General features: G+C 33.7%; 2 protein-coding genes across 5 annotated transcripts in view; one reads left to right on the top strand and one right to left on the bottom strand.

Annotated features, from left to right (window-relative positions):
- Positions 1 to 21,132, bottom strand: part of LOC118197800 (alpha-ketoglutarate-dependent dioxygenase alkB homolog 4) — a 197,994-nt gene that overhangs the window by 51,751 nt on the left and 125,111 nt on the right. The window lies entirely within an intron of this gene.
- Positions 1,990 to 21,132, top strand: part of LOC118196707 (uncharacterized) — a 125,156-nt gene continuing 106,013 nt past the window's right edge. For 2 of the 3 annotated variants that reach the window (XM_085818576.1, XM_085818567.1), the window contains exons 1-2: positions 1,995 to 2,120; positions 15,155 to 15,403. In XM_085818576.1, the coding sequence (XP_085674702.1) occupies positions 15,211 to 15,403 (193 nt within the window). In that variant the 5' untranslated portion in view covers positions 1,995 to 2,120; positions 15,155 to 15,210. Of the gene's footprint in view, positions 2,121 to 2,249; positions 2,390 to 15,154; positions 15,404 to 21,132 lie in introns of all 3 variants that reach the window. The other variant, XM_085818570.1, reaches the window with a different exon arrangement.

Here is a 21,132-nt window from a genome sequence, read left to right as displayed (position 1 = left end):
GACTAATTTGTCAATCGAAATTTTTTCGTTTTCAATAACCTCTGTGTCACTTTTTCACTATCGGAAGCGATTATAATGACGAGGAATTTGATTTAAATCATATCAAAGACGGAGTACATCGAGATGAAATACTACATTTAGTAAGGAATTATAAGCCAAATAAAATAAAAACATTTACCCTGAAGATAAGGATAGTGCTGAGAGATCAACTTCCAATTCATTGCGCGCCGCTGCATTTCCCCACCACCACCACCGCAGAGCAACGTGAAATTGATAAACAGGTTTCGGAATGGTTAGAGAAACAAACCTTTATCCATTTTTTGCCGCAATTCCACTTTTTGTTTAATGGATTTCGAAACATACTTTCACTTTGCAGATCCTTTACATATTAGTAAGTATATATCAGAAATTCTATTTGACATAATCGAAAGTTCAAGCTTACTTTTATAAAATTACTCTAACGATCTGCAAAAAATAATAAGCCGGATCCAATTCAAAGATTAAGGAACAATGCAATCTGCAACATTAACTGATTTAGATGATTTTAGCTTAGCTTATACCATCCGTTATACATTAAACGCGCACGTGTAAACATATTATGCGCATGCGCACATGCATATTCGCAGCGGTAAAGGTCTTACGTGCATGCGCAGAAAGTTTGTAGCTTTGAGGTCCGGATTATGGGTGTCTGAATTAACGACTTTTGACTGTATAAGAATAAATAAGACACCACAGACCATACAAAGATTTCAATGAATGAAAAATAATTATATTTTGGTCATATGCTTTAATAATAATTTGGTCATACTTTTTTAATGATAATGGCTGGTCTAAAATAATAGCTTTAACATGTCAAATCTTCAAGGACAGTTTGTAGCCTTTTTTTATCTTTAAACACTGAAAGTATAATTTCTAGAAATTTGAGACAGTCATTTAATAAAGTTCTTTTACTTCTTACAATAATGTTGTAGCAGAGGCTTTCAACAACAAAAATTATTTAAAACATTATATAATGCGTGTAATTTATTAATAAAACACAAAGTTCAATTTAAATATATTTATTTCAAAAACTCAAACATGGAAATAATAACCTTAATTAACCATCAACTAACGATACAAATTTTGTACTAGTATTCGACTCATGATAACAAAAAAATCTTATGATCGAAACATACTGGATTCATGCTGATGGTTGGTTAAGCGTTACAGCTTCAGTTGGTATTAAGTTGGGTATACCGTTAACAATTTTGAAACCAATTGATAGTTCATCGTTTATCAGAAGATTTCGTTCTGCATCATACCTTAAACTTTTTTTAGTCAGAGGACAAACAATTAACTTCAAAATACTGTCATCAAGTTTTTCTTCATTCAAAAGTTTACAAGTTTTCCGCTTATGTTCAGAACCAGATCCATTTACACTATCAATCGAAAATTTATTTGCACTATATAGAAGAAATTGGCGTGAAAATAAAAATCCCGTACGACACGATAAAAGTAACTTCGTCATCCTCGTAATTCTTGATATTTTAAAATACACAAGGAGAAAAGCTACAAAGTTTTAGATTCAGCCTGAAATTCTAGGTCGCCGCTTTTTCGGATGGCCCAAACTTTCCTTTTACTATCCATCGACAAGACTTGCGTCAACTAAGGCTACTATAAAGTAGCTCTAGTGTCAACTATCAGCTAGTCGTCATCGATGGGGAAAGGACAGTCTGGGCCATCCGAAAAAGCGGCGACCTCCGAAGCGGCGACCAACACAAACTTTAGATGTAGTTCAAGTCGAGGGAATCTTGGCTGATATCTGAAAATTACACAAATATAAAAACACATACAAGCTAATAAACAACAGCATAAATATATTAAAATTATTATCAGCTTATTAGTTGTAATTTAATATTTTATAGGTAAAAACATTCATGTAAGAAATGAGAAATCTAATTTACAAAATGTTAATTTTCGAATTCGTTCTTGAAGAAACTTCTACTTGGACTATTCTTTTTAATGTTATTTCTTGCATTAAGCGGTTTGGTTTGAAAATTCAGTTTGGAAATATAATGAAATATTTTTTTAATACTTTTCCAAATGCGATATTCTGTTATTGATCATAGACTGTTAATCTAGTAAGTAAATTATATACAAGCTTCCAAAACTTAATGTTAATAGTTCTACATGTCTTATTTTATTATCACTTAATACCAGGGCTTACTTTCTAAGATTAGAAGTGGCGGTTATCTGAACTCCTTTTTCAGGAACTACTAATGCTATGGTGAATCAAAAGTTCGAAAATCGCCCACACTTGTTTTTCAGGCATAGCGCATCCGCGCGGGAGCCCATTTACTGCGAACTGCGTTCGCCTGGGTCGTCAGCAAAGAGGAACAAGAGTAAATAAGTAAATAAAATGACTATTAAACTCATCAATAATTTTAAAATGAAACAATTAATTATTATCAAATTAAGTTATAGCTATTTAATTAATAATTATTAGATAATTATAATTTAATTGATAATTATTACATAATTAACTATTATTTATTGAAATAATTAAAGATTGAAGTAATTAAAATTAAATAAAATGTAAGGAGATGAAATTTAATAAGTGATTTTTAATATAATTTTATTGTTAAAATAAAATTTTTACTGAAATTGTTATTCAATTACATAAAAGAAGTGCCGCAGTCTTCTTATTCAGGGCCCCGGTGCGTTCCGGCTAGAATTATGATTTATTACAAAAACTAAGAAGCACCGTCCCAATTTAAGCTCAGATCGTAGGGGTGGGGAAAAAGTTCTTTTATCATCACAAAAATTAAATATACTTAAAGTATAGCTGATGAAGTACTTATTATAAAAAGAAGTACCGGAGCTAATCTTATTTAGGGCTCCGGTTCGCTCCAGCTAAAATTGTAATTTATCTTAAAAATCGACAAGTACCGGAGCCGGTCTCCACAATTTAAGCACTGCTTAATACAGTAGTCTCAAACTTGAATTGCATGTGGCCACATACACGACCTGAAAACAATTGACTTTCTAGTTTGTTTGGTTTTCTTTACAAATGAAATAAAAAATATATAAATTTTAAAATTCGCTTACTAAACGTTTATCGAAACATAACATAAATTATGAAAACTAAGTGGGACAAAACTTGAGAATAAATAATGACAATCTGATGTCTTTCTGTTATTTATTAAATTTTTCTTCAACACATAAATAATATGAAGTGTTTTGTGTTTGAAGCAAAAGTTGGATCTTTTGCTTTGGAGACTATTTAAAACCATAAAAACAATGTTGGGGTTACTCATTTAAATTATAAGAACATTTTGAAACCAGGGCTGTGGAGTCGGTAGGGAGAATAACCAACTCCAGCTCCTGGAATTTTGAACTTAAAGACTCTGATTCCCTCATATATATGTAAACATACAGTGGATGGACAAAAATATGGAAACACCTTGTGAAATGCATGTTTGAAAAGAAAGATTGATTTTAATGAAATATGTAGGTGGCGCTGGCATTTTTGACTACTGACGCCACCTATACAACTTCGTAAATGTGCTAAACAGTTCAATTGTTGTCGGAGTACTGTTATGTGAGGTTGTCGTTGCATTATGTCAGAGTTAACAGACTTCGAATGTGGGCAAATTGTTGGAGCACGTATGGTAGGTGCTTCCGTAAGCAAGGTAGCCGAGATGTTTAGTGTTTCAAGAGGTACTGTATCGAAGATTTATTCCGCATATTTGAAAAGCGGAAAAACATCATCTGCTAAATCACAGTGCGGACGAAAGTGTGTCCTGAGTGATCGTGGCAGACGATCATTAACGGATATTGTGACGAAAAATAAGAAGACCACAGCTACAAAAGTTACTGCTGAAATGAATGTTGTGTTACCGAACCCTGTGAGTACCAAAACAATTAGAAGGGAGCTTCATAAACAGGGAATTGCTGGCCGTGCTGCAATTGAGAAGCCACTCATCGGTGATGCTAATGCCCGTAACAGGAAAAGGTGGTGTTTAAGTCATAAAGCCTGGACTATAGAGCAGTGGAAGCAAGTAATATGGTCTGACGAGTCTTCTTTCACATTGTTTCCCACTTCTGGCCGAGTTTACATCTGGAAGAACGCCATCTCAAGCCTATAATACAGACTGCTTGTTGCCAAAAGTGAAACATGGTGGGGGTTCTGTTATGGTTTGGGCAGCCATATCGTGGTTCTCTGCTAGCCCCATGATAACTGTGTCAGGGCACATGACTGCCAAGACTTATGTGAACATTTTGGCCGATCAAGTTCATCTCATGGTACAAACTTTGTTCCCCGATGGTGATGGTGTCTTCCAAGACGACAAAGCCCCTGTTCACACAGCTCACATTGTCCAGGACGGGTTTTCTGAGCACGAGGATGAGTTGTCCCATCTCCCCTGGCCATCACAGTCACCAGACCTGAATATTATCGAACCTTTGTGGTCTACATTGGAACGGAAAGTGCGTTCTCGTTATCCACCGCCAACATCGTTATCTGAACTTGCCACCGTTTTGCAGGAAGAATGGTATAATAATCCCTTGGCAAACATACAGGAACTGTATTTATCCATTCCGAGAAGACTGCAAGCTGTTTTGGATGCCAACGGGTTTCCTACACCATATTAAGCAAAGAAACATGTTTTTTTAAAGGTGTTTCCATATTTTTGTCCAACCCCTGTATATACATGGGCTACAGCTTTATTTACTTATTTTCCAAATACGAAAGAAGAAGTATACAGAAGGAAAAAAAAAATTGATGGCATAACAGATTATTTATATTAATTAGCATTTATTTTGAAATAGAAGAACTGGCATTAGTAGTTTCTAAGAAACAGTATAACTTCGACAAAATCTTCTTTAATAGGGGATCGTAGATCCGATTTGATAAACTTCAGAGCTGAGAATAGTCTTTCCACGTTAACTTGAGTAGGAGGATGAGCTGTTACTGTTAGGACTACTTTTAACTTTCAGGATAGATTTGTGTAAATTCTAAAAGAGGTGTTTTGCAAGAGCAATCAATATTTCTCTATTTCTTTCAGGAATGTGTAAAAATCTTGTTTGTATTTTTTTCATTTTTATATCTAAAGGCTCTTGATTCTATTTTTATTTGCTTTGACTTAGCCTTTTCAGTATTATCCAAAAATTTCTCAAAATCTAATTCATCATTTGAAAAGAATAATAGAGATTCCATTGCAATGTCTGCAGTCTGTCCTGATTTGAATACTCTAACTGTTTTGAGAATAATACAAGGTGTGGCTATTAATTTCCAGGATGTGATCTTGTGATAATGTGAATCTTTTCAAACTATGTGTCTAACATTCAGATGTTTGGTTTAAGACAGTTTATTAGAAAATGAAACTAAGAAACTGATTGCTTGCTTATTTGTTTATCATGAACATATATTACTAATGCAGTCATAGTATCCTGTATCTGAATATCAAGTAAAAAACATTTTATGATAAAATCCATGTATCTGAAACAGCAAGATAGTTTTTTTTCCCCTTTGATAATTGATTACACACTTTCCTTTATATCATTATATTTAAATTTGTTTCTCAATCCCCATATTTCCTACTTTTTGAATTCTTAAAAACTGTATGAAATTTTCCTGCAAGATAACTGATTGATTTTTTGATGGAATAAAAATTTATGCTTTTGATTTTTGTTTTGTTAATATGTGTAATTTTCTGATTTTATGAAAGAAATATTTTTATGCATATTCTGTAAAACTCATTTAAGAACATCTTGTTATGAATAATTTTAAATATTTTTTTTAATATTTTATGCTTTGAAAATATTATATAGGTGAAAACATACCTGAAGGAGTGTATGATATACCAAAACATCAATGAAAGTCAATAACCATGTATTGTCACTATTTTGTCAATTATATTTTGTGATTTAAGTTGTAATGTTTTAAAATTTTCTAAAAGAGGCATAAATAATATAATCACAGAAATAAAGTAACAACATAATTTCAATAATGTTTGTAGGAATTTGGTATACGTTTCAGTTGAAGTAAACGTGCATGGAAATAATTTAAATATTTGATACTAAGTATTTGTAATGCTTGCGGTATGAATTCGTTGGTGACGTGTATAATGTAATAGATTATTTAGAGGTAAAAGTTTTTCGATATTTTATTTATTTTATATGTGGAAATGTTCATATTTGGAAAGGGTAAATACTTTTTCGCGATCAGGTAATTTCATATATGTTCTTTTTACCGGGTTTAAAGATTGAGAAAATTGTCATGTATTTTCGTGAAATTTTTCTAATTTATGAGAAAAAAGCAGTGTACATGGATATAGTGAAGAGTGTGGGCAATGCCATTTTTTTGCAGTTCTGGGATGTTTTTTTAAGTGAAAATAAGTCGACGTGTACATGGTTTAGTGATATTTTAATTAAATGATAGTTATTTTGTGAATTTTATGTTTGTAGGAATTTGGTATACGTTTAAGTTGAAGTAAACGTGCATGGAAATAATTTAAATATTTGATACTAAGTATTTGTAATGCTTGCGGTATGAATTCGTTGGTGACGTGTATAATGTAATAGATGATTTAGAGGTAAAAGTTTTTGGATATTTTATTTATTTTATATGTGGAAATGTTCATATTTGGAAAGGGTAAATACTTTTTCGCGATCAGGTAATTTCATATATGTTCTTTTTACCGGGTTTAAAGATTGAGAAAATTGTCATGTATTTTCGTGAAATTTTTCTAATTTATGAGAAAAAAGCAGTGTACATGGATATAGTGAAGAGTGTGCGCAATGCCATTTTTTTGCAATTCTGGGATGTTTTTTTAGGTAAAAATAAGTCGGCGTGTACGTGGTTTATGTGTATGTGTTATTTTGAAAAACGCATAAGGAGTATGGTATTGTGCACTTTTTCCCAATTCTGCAATATTTGTCATGATTAAGCAGTTTTGTTAGATAAAATTTCTAGCATAAGTGTAATTCGGCTAGTAGATTGTTGGAAGAAGTGTTCAGTAGATAAAAAGAAAAGAAACATGTCTTTACTTCGTGAAGACAAAATGGCGGCGGGAAAAAAAAATAGAGGGTTGCTGTAGGAGAGTTGGTCGCCAAAAAAACGCCAAGTTACCATAATGTAAAGATCAACCAATTTTGCTTTCAAATTTGAGTTGCATTGAATCTCGATCACCTCCATTTGCATATGGCTGGGTACTGAGTCAATACTTATTGAGAAAATCGAAGAAAACAAAACAAAAAAAAAAATTGTCTTCGAGGGAACTAAAATCATTAAACCTCGTTTCAAATTCAGTTGTTAAATTTGCAATTTTTTCTGCGTATTTTTGATACGAACAAGTATCATCTAAACTTGATTTGTTCATGCTGCACGTCGGGAAGTGCATCAAATCTTCATTTTTAAGTTGATTTTCCCAAAGAACTAGTTGACATTTGAATGCTTTAATTATGTCAAACATATTCGTAATGATATGATCTTTTCCTTGTAACGATAAATTTAAATCGGTTAAGTGTTTGGCTATATCAACCAAGAAAGATAATCTTGTATCCATATTGGATCGTAAAACAAACTTACGTCTTGATTTTTCGTTTTTAAAAACTGACATATTTCTTCTTTCAAATCCCAGAATTGTTTGAGAATCTTGGAGCAAGATAACTAACGTACCTTGGTATAGTAGGACAAACCCGAATATTCACTATCTAACTCACTTAAGAAAGCAGTGAATTGACGCTGATTTAAATCTCGAGATCTTATAAAATTTATAACTTTTTTTATATATGATAAAACATTCTCCATATTTATTACTTTCGTGCATAGAACTTCTTGATGTTATAATACAATGCATATGATGAATGTTTGAACCGTGAATTTCACTAAATTTTTTTCTTAGTAATGCTACGAAGCCCTTGTTTTTCCAGGTCATTGATGGAGCGCCATCTGTAGCTACAGAATTAAATTTTGCCAAAGGTAGATTGTATTTCTGCAGAAGTCCAAAAACACAAGTAAATATATCTTCTCCTGTGGTAGTACCAGGCATCGGTATTAGTTCCAGTAATTCCTCAAAAATATTAAAATTCTTGTCACAAGAATGAAGAAACACTGCTAATTGAGCTTTGCCACTAATGTCCGTGCTCTCGTCACAGGCAATGGAGAAACTTTCAAAATTAGATGATTTTGCTTTGATCTGATCACTTAAATTCGCGGCTAAATCAGTAACTCTTTCCGCAACTGTATTTCGAGATAATGAAATTGATTGAAAAGCCTTCACATTTCCAGGACAAACAATTTCTCCAGCTTTCATTAGGCATTCCTTGATGAAATCACCGTCAGTAAAAGGCTTCGAATGTTTAGCTATCAACTCGGACAAGACGTAGCTTGCATGTACCGCCGCTTCACTTTCTTGCAATACTTTACTAAACATGGACTGTTGCTTTTTCACTCCTAACTTGAGCTCTTTCAACTTTTCTTCTCTCATTAATCCTTCGTAATTGTTATATTTCGATTTGTGTTGTTCGTAATGACGTTTAATATTATATAACTTTGGTACATTAATAGCAGATTACATTACATATCAAGCAGATTATTTTATCTTTTATTTCACAGCAAAAATATTCTATTTCCCATTTTACTTGAAATATTCTATATTCGTCAGCGATTTTTCGTTTAATTTTACTACCACTTGGTTTACTGAATACAAAGGGCTGGAATGAACACGGTTAACGTTAAAAAGTTAACAAAAATTTATTCTTTCCACAAGAGATAAATCAAAATGCTGAAATATTTCTTCAAAAATATTCTAATAATATCACAAAATGTCAAACATTTAGCAAAAATCAATTCAAAACAGAGAAACTAATTCTATCTCACAGCGAAATCGCTACAAATCAATCACAGCATTAAGTAAACAAACAGTTCACTAGAACTACAGCTACTACTGAAATGAGTTGTTTGTTCTCGGCTTTTAAAAGCTTTATAATTAATTTCTTGAATATACTGGAAACATCTATAAATATCTGGATTTTTGTGGATGGCAACAGCAATTACGAGATATTTATTTATTAGGTATTAAATGCATGCGCTGTTCTATTTTTAACCTTCCAACGCAGCTGTCTTTTCAAAAATCGTCTGCGTTGCTAAGGCAACATGAAGCAAATCTAATTACAATACTAAATAAATAAATAACTATGAAATCCGTAACAATATGAATTAAGTAATAATTTATAATAAAGCAAAGTGCATGCACCAATATATCGTACAAAACTATGATTGGAAAACTGAGACCATGAGTTCAGCTATCGGGGGATGCGTACAATTTCTGAGTGCACGTGTCCCCTAAAAGCTGAAGGTACCTGAACACAAGCTACTCACACGCATTTGTAATTTAAGTAGTGTGTGTGTCAGCTCACTGTGAGTAATCTAACAACACTGAATAAATTATCGTTAATTACTTAGCAGTAAACATTTCATTTTTTTCTTCGTCGATATGTTAATTTAATATTATATATTATTAATTGCCGATATATTGGCCGGGCCACAAAAATATTTGTTGTGGACCGCGAGTTTGACATCCTTGATGTAAAGGATCTACAAAGTGAAAGTATGTTTTGAAATCCGAAATCTGTTTATCAATTTCATGGTGCTCTCTGCGGCGTGGGCGGTGGGACGCTGCGGCACGCGATGCATTGGAAGTTGATCTGGCAGCACTATCCTTATCTTCAGGGCAGATGTTTTTATTTTATTTGACTTATAATTCCTAACTAAATGTAGTATTTCATCTCGATATACTCCGTTTTTGATATGATTTAAATCAAGTTCCTCATCATTATAATTCGCTTCCGATAGTGAAGAAAGTAACACAGAGGTTATTGAAAATGAAAAAATTTCGATTGACAAATTAGTAGGTATTCTCGACACAGCAATTATAGGACTTGAACAACGGAACTTTGTAACTAAACAAGAAATTATGTCTGTTTAATAGAATTAAAGAGAAAGTATTATCACTTGAAACGAAGCAACTTAAACAACTTACATTGAAAGAAATGTTTAATAAAGTAAACAAATAAATATTAAGCTTTTTCTTTTTGTAAATTTTGATACCCTTTAGATAATAATTGTTCTTTATTTCATAAACTACGGTTTCATATTTTTAATTTTGTAATTTCTGCATGCCATCTTACCATATTTAAACTGATGATCTATAATCCGGAAAAATCAATAATCCGGAATCGCCGAAGTCTTGACGAGTCCGGATTAACGACTTTTGACTGTATTAGCAAATATTACTTATTTTGGTATTTAGAAATGTTATTTATCATTGTTTATTTTTTTAAAGGAAAAAAAAAGTCTCTTTTTCCAGTAACATAATTTTTCTTCCTCTCCGTTTTGCTGTTATTCAGCTGATCACTAGTTATTTATCTCTAAAGTTTTATTAAAATATTGAGTACTTGTCTTTTGTAGCAGACTTGGTGAGAGAAAATGAGATCGACACAATTTGAGATCAAGAAAGTCTGCTTTATTACCAAATGTTATAAGCATGCATGAAAATGTAATTGGTCATGGTAAACAGTAATTCATTCAATATCTGCAAAATATAAATTATATATCTATAAAAAGAATTTAGTATAAATTTTTATTTATTATAGTATTTTATACAATTTTGTCAACACTTTATATGAAATAACATAGTTCACCAGAACTTATTTAATATAGATATTAATATCATATTTAGTATAATTAGATAAGCAATTTATTTAAAATAACAATATATATAAATGTACTGCAAAATTTATTACTTAATTTAATAAAATTTTGTTAGCAGTTTATTTTTAAAATGCAGCTTGCAAAACGTACTGGAAAATTAGATACAACGAATAGACAAAACATTAAGACAACCTACTCAATAATATGTTGTGTGGCCTTTGGCCTGCAAAACAGCTGTAACCTGCCTTGGCATGAATGCCACAAGTTCTTGGTACAGTCAAAAGTATTTAATCCGGACTCGTCAGGACTTCGGCGATTCCGGATTATCGGTTTTTCCGGATTATAGATCATCAATTTAAATCTGGTAAGATGGCATGGAGAAATTATAAAATTAAAAATATGAAATCGTAATTTATGAAATAAAGAGCAATTATGATCTAAAGGGTATCAAAATTTACAAAAAAAAAAAAAGCTTAATATTTATTTGTTTACTTTATAAAACATTTCTTTCAACGCGCGCATGCGTAAAGCATACATTGCGCATAGCCGAAATTAGAAAATTGCAACCAGAAAACTATTTGATGTGTATTCGTGATATTTATAATGACGAAGAATTTGATTTAAATAATATCAAAGACAGAGTACATCGAGATGAAATACTACATTTAGTAAAAAATTATAAGCCGAATAGAATAAAAAATCTGCCCTGAAGATAAGGATAGTGCTGACAGATCAAATTTGAGTTTATTGCGCACCGCGACGTCCCCCCCCCCCCCCGGCAGAGCCGCGTGAAATTGATAAACAGATTTCGGAATAGTTAGAGAAACAAAGGATATGCCTTTATTCATTTTTTGCAGCAATTCCACTTTTTGTTTGAGGGACATCGAAACATGCTTTCGCTTTCTAGATCCTTTGGTAGCTTCAGAATCAGAAATTTTGACATAATCGAAAGTTCAAGCTTACTTTTATAAAATTGCTCTAACAATCTGCAAAAAATAATAAGCCGGATCCGATTCGAAGATTAAGGAACAACGCATTCAGCAACATTAACTGAAATAGATAATTAGATAATTTTAGCTTAGCTTATACCTTCCGTTATACATTAAACACGCATGCATATGCACATGCGTAAAAGTATTATGTGCATGTGCAAATGCGCATGCGCAGAAAGTTTGTAGCTTTGAGGTCCGGATTATTGATCATTCTGGATTATGGACATCCGGATTAACGACTTTTGACTGTATATGATTGGAAACAGGTTGTAGCATGTGCTCTATTGGGTTAAGATCCATCGAGTTAGGTGGCTAGGACATTAATTGGAATTCATTCCTATGCTCCTTGAACCACTCCAACACAGTTTGAATCTTGTGAGTCGAAGCGTTGTCCTGCTGGAAGATTTCATTTTCAGTTGGGAAGACGGATGCTATGTAAGGGTGAAGCTGATCCGTAGTTTTATTTCTGAATGTATTATCCATAATACGCAGCTTTCATGGTCTCTCTACAACAACTATGGGTCCCACTGGTCACCCATGAGAACATCCCCCAAAGCATAATGCTGCCACCACCAGCCTGTGTATGACCTGCTGCACAGGGGAGAGAGCAACTGTTCGCCTGGAAGGTCATGTGCTCTGACACAATCATTGATGTGATGAATGAGAAATTGTAATTCATCTGACCAGGCAACTGTTTTCCACTTATCCATGGTACAGTCTCCGTGTTCCCAAGCCCACTGTAGCCATAGTTTACAATGATGCTTGGCACATGAGTGAAATGTCTACTGCGCAGTCCTATATCCAACAGTGTCCCCTGAACTGTGTGTTCTGAAACACTTGCACTTGGACCTGCATTGTATTGGGCTGCCAGTTGAGCCACTATCTGATGCTGATTTTGCTGTATCAAGCAAGACAATCTTTGACGTCCTTTTTCTTTGATTATACGTGGATTCAACACCTTGGCTTCTATTGCTGATCTCACCGTAATTTATCCATTTCTTCTGCCATTATTAGCATAGATATTAAAAATGGCAGATCATGAACAACCTACCAATCGTACAGTTTCGGAGATGCTCATTCTAAGTCTTCAAGGCCATTACAATCTGCTCTCTATCAAATTCGCTTAGATCAGCAGCCTTTTCCATCGCTAGCAAAAATAGAATCAGGTAAGAATGATTCCTTACCTTCTTCAGTACCAGTTAAATATCATTCCCACTTAATCATGTGCCCTCCACATCATCCAAACAAGTTCATTGAAAAATATGGGGATGGTCATTTTGTTTTGACTCATCAATGTTCTGTAACTGCTGCCAATAATGCCTGAGGCATTAACTCTAGCTTCTTTTCTACTGATAAAAGACTGGAAATAGTAAACATAAGAAGTATTTTACAAAGTATTTTATCATACAGTACAAAGTCCGAAATCGAGACGTCCATTATCCGGAATGATCTAAAATCCGGACCTCAAAACAACCAACAATTTTCTGGTAGGTTTTACACATGCCCATTTGATTCCCCCCTCTGCGCATAATAAAACATCTCGAGAGTGCAGAATTCTTAATTTCGCTTTGACACTAAATTAAATACCTTATTATTGAAGAAAAAATCATTTTAGCATAAATTTGTACAATCAGTAATTTAGCTCCATTGCTGTGTATCTGCGTGGCACCTATCTCAAACCGAAACATTCCGCATAGATACATCGTTCATCTGACCGACGCCAACCTGGCGAATCATTACTTTTATTATACTTTCTTTTCATCACTGCTTGTTTATCAAAACATGACAACTTGAGTAATGACTCATGTAGCGATGCCTAAACAAATTTTTTATGTTAGTAATTGAATAATAAAGGAGTATGGTAACCTTTTATGTTGACATTACACTTGGCAATAACTACAGATTTAAGTTAAATGCACTAAAAAATGTTGACAAGGAAAATTTACCAAATATTTCTTTCCATATGCTAAAAATAGATTTTGTTGATGATACTCATAAACTCAAAGATTACATTTAGGGCTATTTGAATTAAGAATAACTGATTTGTTATTCACATAAACCCAGAACCAGTGCCAGGGCTCGTATAGTCACGCCGAGTCACAGAATTTAGGACCCACAGAGACCGCATCAGGCAGTAAGATATTATCTAGCACCTGCCCTCAATTTATGTATCTGTTTGCTAATATCAATAAACGGCTGGGATCACGTAGTGGGGAGGCGGCGCTAAACCAATTAACCAAATGGTAAAGGTGTGGTGCCCGTCTTCCCCGTTCCTAAATCCTAACAAGTATAATTAAGTATATGTGAGAATTTATTTATTCAGAACTCTGGGAAGCCTTAAGCATGTGCAAAAAATAGACATAAGTATAATAAATAACTAATACAATTCAGGTTTAATTGTCTAAGGGTGCGATAGAAGCAAGATAAAATTTAACGGAACAACTTGTCGTTAGTCTGCAAGCTCATGATGCATAGCCAAATATGTATAGTGAAGGATAGCTAAATTTGATGATGATAGCCGCCAATTTTAAAGGTTTTCGCATATCGCAAAGCGAAGGTGAAATTTTCCAATTAACGAATTTTGTAAAGAAATGTGGTAAAGTGGTAATAAATGAAGATGGTAGAAAAGAAGTTTTTCATTTTGATGACAACACTTCTCAATCATCAATCAATTAATGAATGGCAAAATCTGTAGTACTGTTCTAGATCGTGAAAATACCACTACTGATAGTGAAGAAAGTGACAGAGAAGTTACTGAAAACGAGAAAATTTCGATTGACAAGTTAGTCAGAATTCTCGAAACAGCAGTTACAGGACTTCAAGGATGTAACTAAACAAGAGATTATGTCTGTTTACAGAATTAAAAAGAGAGTATTAGCACAAAAAAACAAAGCAACTTAAACAACTTACATTAAAAGAAATGTTTAATAAGGTAAACAAATAAATATTAAACTTTTTTTGTAAATTTTGATACCCTTTAGTTCATAAATCACGATTCACATTTTTAATTTTATAATTTCTACATGCCATCTTACTAGATTTAATCTGATGAACTAATATCCGGAAAAATCCCAAATCCGGAATCGCCGGATTTCGGACTTTGTATTTACATAATGCTATTATAAAAAAACTGTTAAATCAACAACCATGTATTTCTTGCACATGCACAGATTTGTAACCATTTGTTTCTCGCCAATGCAGAAATGTGCTGCATCCACTTTCTTGCCAGAGTTGCTACAGAGGGCAAGGCTGGTCATAAAAAAAACCTTCCCTGATATATGAAATTCCAGTCTGTTAGGGGTAAATTTTTTAATGAACACCTTATACTGAATATTTAATGATAAAGTTTGATGTAACCACATTTACTAAAAGTATGATAAATATTTATTTCCATTTTAGTTTTAAATAATTTTTGATGCATTAAAAATTTGAAATGATATAATTTTGCCACAACATTGTTTTCTAGGTATTCTAAAGGTAGGACTGGAATCAATAGATGCTATGAATTCTTGACAATACTTAATGGCTGCACCTAGAATTACAGATAATGAGATGCGATATTTCCAATTTAAAGCTCGACAACTGTTCTTACTTCAGAAAGAAGATTATGAATGGGAAGAATTTTGTAAGAAAAATGTAGTCTCAAGTTCTGCTGGTAAAAAAACAGTAAAAGATGTTGGAATTCAAGCTGCTTCTAAAACACTAACGAACTCAGGTATATTTTAACCATTTTCATGATTTACTAAAAAACATAAATTACAAATTTACTGGAATGATATCTTGTGAATTCAATGACTGCTTTAAGGAATAGTATTTACCTATTGTCCAGCTTTCAAATGAGAACATTTTTAATAGCCTGTTGTGTTCATTTCCTTTATAGTTCTTTTATATCCTTGTATCTCTCTCTTTATTTGATCTTAAGACATTTTCAATAATTATTTATTCAAATTTATATTTAACTTACATAATTGTTAAATTTACTTTTGAGTGGTATTTTAGAAAGTTCTTTTGTGTTAGTTTGTTTTAATGTTTATTATTATTGGTAATAATTAAAAATATAGTGAAATCTGATGGCTAAATATCTTGTAGACAGTCACTTCTGAAAATTAGCAGTATTTCCAAAAGCTTGAATGAATTTGTATTAAACATCACAAATATTCATGTTTTCTAATGCAACCACTAATCTTTGATGACCATCTTAAGGAGGTTTCATTGTTTTTGTTGTGAAACATAATATGTTTGTAAGTAAATTCAAAATCTGAAATACTCTTAATTTATGTTATTTTCAATTTCGATATAACACATTCAACATCTGGGTACTCTCTGATTAACTAGACAACCCTCTTACAAAGTTGCTTGTCATTGGCAACTAATCTTTTGTTAGCCTGACATATGTGTCGCGAACATCATTGTAAGTTTAAGAGAAAATAATGGGTGGTTTGTTAAAATTTAGATTAGATTTTAATATATAGCATTTTAATACTATTTAGCACAGTGTAATAGGTTCATTTTACAATACGCAATATCCACAAAATGATCGTTACAACGCAGTTCGATCATCCATCTTTTTGAACAACATCTCTTTTCGTTGTCATTCCATAACAGAGAAACTTACCTCTCATGCAGTTTGATTGTGGCGCAACATTCTCCCCACCTTGAGTTTGGGGATACAAACTCAAAACAGTAACATCATGATAATACATACATACAATTTCAGATAACAATAACGTACAAATAATAATAGAAATATTTCAAAATATTAGAATGCAAATTGAAATCAATATTTTAGAGTTCAAACACAGAAAGTTCAAAAGTTTGTTTAGAAGTTTATAAATCTAGTCTTTTAACTGGTTTTATTTTTCGTCCTGAGCGAGACACGCGAACAGTTTCATTAGAGTCAGTATTAAGCTCAGGATTTTCAGCTACCACTTCCGGAATCTTCTGAGGTTCTGATACGACTTGCTCGTAATTTGGTGTCAATTCCAAAGGGTACAGTTGTTGGATTGGTCTTAATATGTTTCCCTTTTCAGTTCATAGTTTCACAAGTTTGATGATTCCATCTTTTCCTGTAAAGAGTTCCAGTACTCTCCCTAGCAGCCAATGCAGCCTTTTTTTATCATCTGTACCAATTAACACTATGTCACCTACATGTATTTTATCTTCTCTTTTGTTAACTGAAGAACGAAGGAAACCCAGATACTCCCTTTTAAACCTTCGTTTTAGATTTTCACGAACCTTTTGAATATATCTTCATCTCAAGACAATATTAGTCTTTTCAATTTGATCTAAATCAGGAACATCATTTAATGGAATGTCCTGAAGAAACACTGAGGCGGTCAAGGTCTTCAGATCTTGCTCCTCGGATATGTAAGTTAACGGTCTGCTGTTCATGACAGATTCGCATTCACAGACGAGAGTCTGCAATTCCTCTTAAGACAAACAGGAATATCCAAGATTTTTTTCTTAAAAGATCTTTCAAAATCCCAATGAAACGTTCCCAGAAGCCTCCCCACCATGGAGAGGAGGGTGGGTTAAACTTCCAACGAATTTCGTTAACTCTAAATTCACTTTCAGTTGTGGTCCAATCTAATTGTTTCAGAGCATTGTTTAGTCCTGTAAAATTAGTACCATTGTCTGAATACGTCACAGAAACTCGTCCTCTTCTGGCTATAAACCTACGCATAACTTGGATGAAGTCATTGGTACTAAGTGAAGGTATTAGTTCAAGATGGACAGCTCTAAATACGGCGCAAGTAAAAAGTACTATCCACACCTTTTGTTTAGATTTAGTCAACAAAGGTCCAGCTATATCTACACCTGATACTTGAAAAATTGCTGCTACTTCTGTTCGGTCTTTTGGAAGAGGCGGAAAAGGTACCTCAGAATGTTTTACCTTTTGCCTTTTACATGTTAAGCATTCTTTGATAACACTCCGGACAGTTCTTTTTCCTTTCACTATCCAAAATCTTTTCCGTAAAATAGTCAATAGAGTTAATGTCCCAGCATGTTTGTTGGCAATATGTTCTTGGGCTATTAATCTTTTCACTGCAAGGTGTTTCGATGCTAGAATTATTGGAGAAATAAAATCTTTCGATTCTTCCTCATTTATCAATCTGGACTTCAATCGTAAAATTCCTTCTTCATCTTCAAATATTAGAAGACCTTTTAAATTTTTTCGCGTTTCTTCATTAGAGTAACATTCCTTTTGTATTACACGGAAAATACGAGGGCCATCCAGGAAGTAGATTACGTTTCCGTCTGTGTCCGCTAGGGGCGGGGCTAGCGCGGCCATCTTGGGGTCAGAGCGTTGCGCAGCTCAGTCTGCATCTAGCCGTGCTAGTGAGAGGTTCGTGCTGTGCTCCGTTCAGATACTGTGACGGTTTGAAATGTCTGCGTTAATTGAAAATCCCGCGAGCTGCGAGGTGCGCTCAGTAATAAGGTTTCTGACTGCAAAAAACTGTAAACCGATAGAAATCTATCGGCAGCTTCGTGAAGTGTATGGGGACAACATTATCACTGAAGGTGGAGTGCGTCAGTGGGTCATAAGATTTCAAAATGGCCGAACCAATGTTCACGACGAAGATCGAAGTGGGAGACCCAACATAGTGACTGCCGAACTTCTCGAAAAAGTCAATGCTAAAGTCCGTGAAAATCGAAATTTCACAATAACGGAACTTTCTTTGAGTTTTCCACAAATTTCGCGAAGTTTGTTGCACGAAATCATCAGCGAAAAGCTTGGTTACCACAAGTTTTGTGCAAGATGGAAGGCAAGAAGAGGTAACGAAGTGGTTGAAGGCGCAGGCGGCCGAATTTTTCGACGAAGGAATTTCCAAGCTCGTACATCGCTATGATAAATGCCTTAATTTGTATGGTGACTATGTAGAAAAGTAGTATTTGAGTGTGGCTTTCATCTGTATATAATAAAATTTGTTTCCTATACTTTGTTTATTTTTTTATTCCAAAACGTAATCTACTTTCTGGATAGCCCTCGTAATCCTTTGTGCATTTAACAATTCTTCATTTTGAAGTTCCTTACATTTTCTCAAGTCCTTGGCCTTTGGTTGAAAATGCAGTATCCAAGCCATAACCTTAATCATCTTTGAAAATTTAGAGAATCTTCTGGCTAACTGTAATGGAATTGACTCTAGCTCTGTATTACTAGCAGAGATGACTGACTTTCGTTTCTCTATCTGTACTTCTTTCTCGTTAATATTTACAGCTGACTTTGGCCACTGCTCTTTCGAATTCTTCAACCAGGCTGGCCCTTGCCACCATTTGTGTTTCTGAAGTTGCCTAGGTCCACAACCTCTTGATAAAATGTCTGCTGGATTCTGATCAGTTGAAATATGGAACCAATCTTCCGAAGTTGTCAATTTTCTAATTTCACTTATTCAGTGTTCAGTGACTGTTCACTTATTCTGTTTGTAACGAATACTGACCACTGTTCTCAACGAGTTATCCACACAAGAACTGTGGAAGAATCTGTCCAAAACTAAGTCTTGATGTTGGGAAGTTTCAGAGCTTGCTTCACAGAACTAAACAGCCTAGCACCTACGGTAGCGGCCATTAATTCAAGACGTGGTATAGTAATAGTCTTTGTTGGAGTTATTCATGATTTGGCTTGAAGTAATTGAACAGTCACTGAACCCATACTGTATTCACTTCTTAAGAAAATGCATGCCGCATAAGCTGTCTTACTGGCATCGACAAAAGTATGTATACTTAAATTGGATTCCTTCAACACACCTAACCATCTTGGAATTTTTATATTTTTGAAGTATTTCAGTTGTTTTCCCCATTTTAAAAATTTCTTCTTTATTTCATCATTCACTTCATCATCCTATGATTCTTTGCTCTTCTAAGCGACATGCAGCAAAATCTTATCCTGAATCATAACAGGTGCAAGGAAAACTATGGGATCAAATACTCGACTAACTAGTGAAAGTATTTTCCTTTTAGTTATCTTTTCTCTTTCATCAAATTTCAAAAATTCGGTATCTATTTCTAAGGTATCTAAATCTTTGTCCCAAATCAGCCCTAATACCGGTGATGTTGTACTTTCTGAAAATGCTGGAATGCTAGAACTTTCCCATCCTCTGAGATCAAACATTCCTTCTTTCATTACATTAGTTGCAGATTCGATGAATATTTCTAGTTTGGCATTATTTTGTACACTAGTTACACAATTATCAACATAAAAACTATCTTATAATTTTTTAAGAAATTCTTCAGAATATTTTTCTTGCCAGGATTCTTTGGATAAATGATGGCCAATAACTGCCATTAGCAAAAATGGACTACAAGTAATGCCAAATACCACACGGGTGTGACGAAATGTCTTCACTCTCCCATCATCACCATACCAAAGAAATCGTAAAAAATCTCGATCTCTTTCATTTAAAGATATCTGTAAAAAAGCTCTTCTGATGTCTGAAATCACGCCAATTTCATGTAAGTGAAATCTTGCTAGAATAGAGGGAATAGTTTCAATCAAATTAATTCCGGTCTCTGAACAGTCATTTAGAGATGGCTGATTAGGAAGCTTTGCCAAAGCATCAAAAACGGGTCTAATTTTCATGGAAGATAGTGAGGATGTTTCCTTAATGACTGGACGATGTGGGAAGTAATGAACAACAGGTAAAGACAACTCCTTTTTGGGGAACTTCTTCAATCACTCCTTCCTGCAGCCATTCATTAAACACTTCGTGATACTTTTCACGATATCCGATTTTTTCCAACTTCTTCGTAGTAGATTCGAGTCTTTTCAAAGATAGGTCATAATTGTCAGGTAAGACTGCATGCTCAATCTTCCAAGGCATATCAACCTCGTATCTACCATTTTCTAATTGACGAACTGTTTCTTGGAAATGAAACCTAATAGCTCTTCTTGACTCTCTTTAGTTTTTTGTTCAACAGGATCTCAGATACCCAATAATTCTAAGTCCCATAATAATGAAATAGATAACATAGAAACTACAGTCATATTTACATTGTGCTGATGTTCGGATTGAGGTACTTTACCCATCAAATTCCAACCCAATTTTGTTTCTATAGCCACTAAACCTGTTCTTAGTTCTTCTCGTTTGCCAGTAAATAACTTCCCTGCAACGTCTGCCCCTAACAGTACTTTAATAGGGCCTGGATTCCCTTGGGTATCAGTTAAGCGTATTCTTTTATTTCCTAATTTGCGAATCCAAGAACCGTATCTTATGCTTGAAATATCATTACAAATAACATCATGGTCTACAGCATCTAATTTACACAAATATTTACCATCAAGGCTACTCAAATAAATCTTGTACATTTATGCTTGTAAATTTCAGTTTTCGTTCCACCAAATAAAGAGTGACTAAATTCTTCCTCTCATTGCAAGTCAAAACCCATTTCTTCTGCGGTAGTCTTTAAAACATAACTTTTTGAGCTTCCCATATCAATCATTAATCT

The sequence above is a fragment of the Stegodyphus dumicola genome, chromosome 1 (assembly GCF_044657685.1).
Source record: "Stegodyphus dumicola isolate Sdum_Otavi_A_Nest chromosome 1, ASM4465768v1".
NCBI lineage: Eukaryota > Metazoa > Arthropoda > Arachnida > Araneae > Eresidae > Stegodyphus > Stegodyphus dumicola.
Note: the sequence above shows the minus strand (reverse complement) of the source record. Positions and strands in the feature narration are given on the sequence as shown.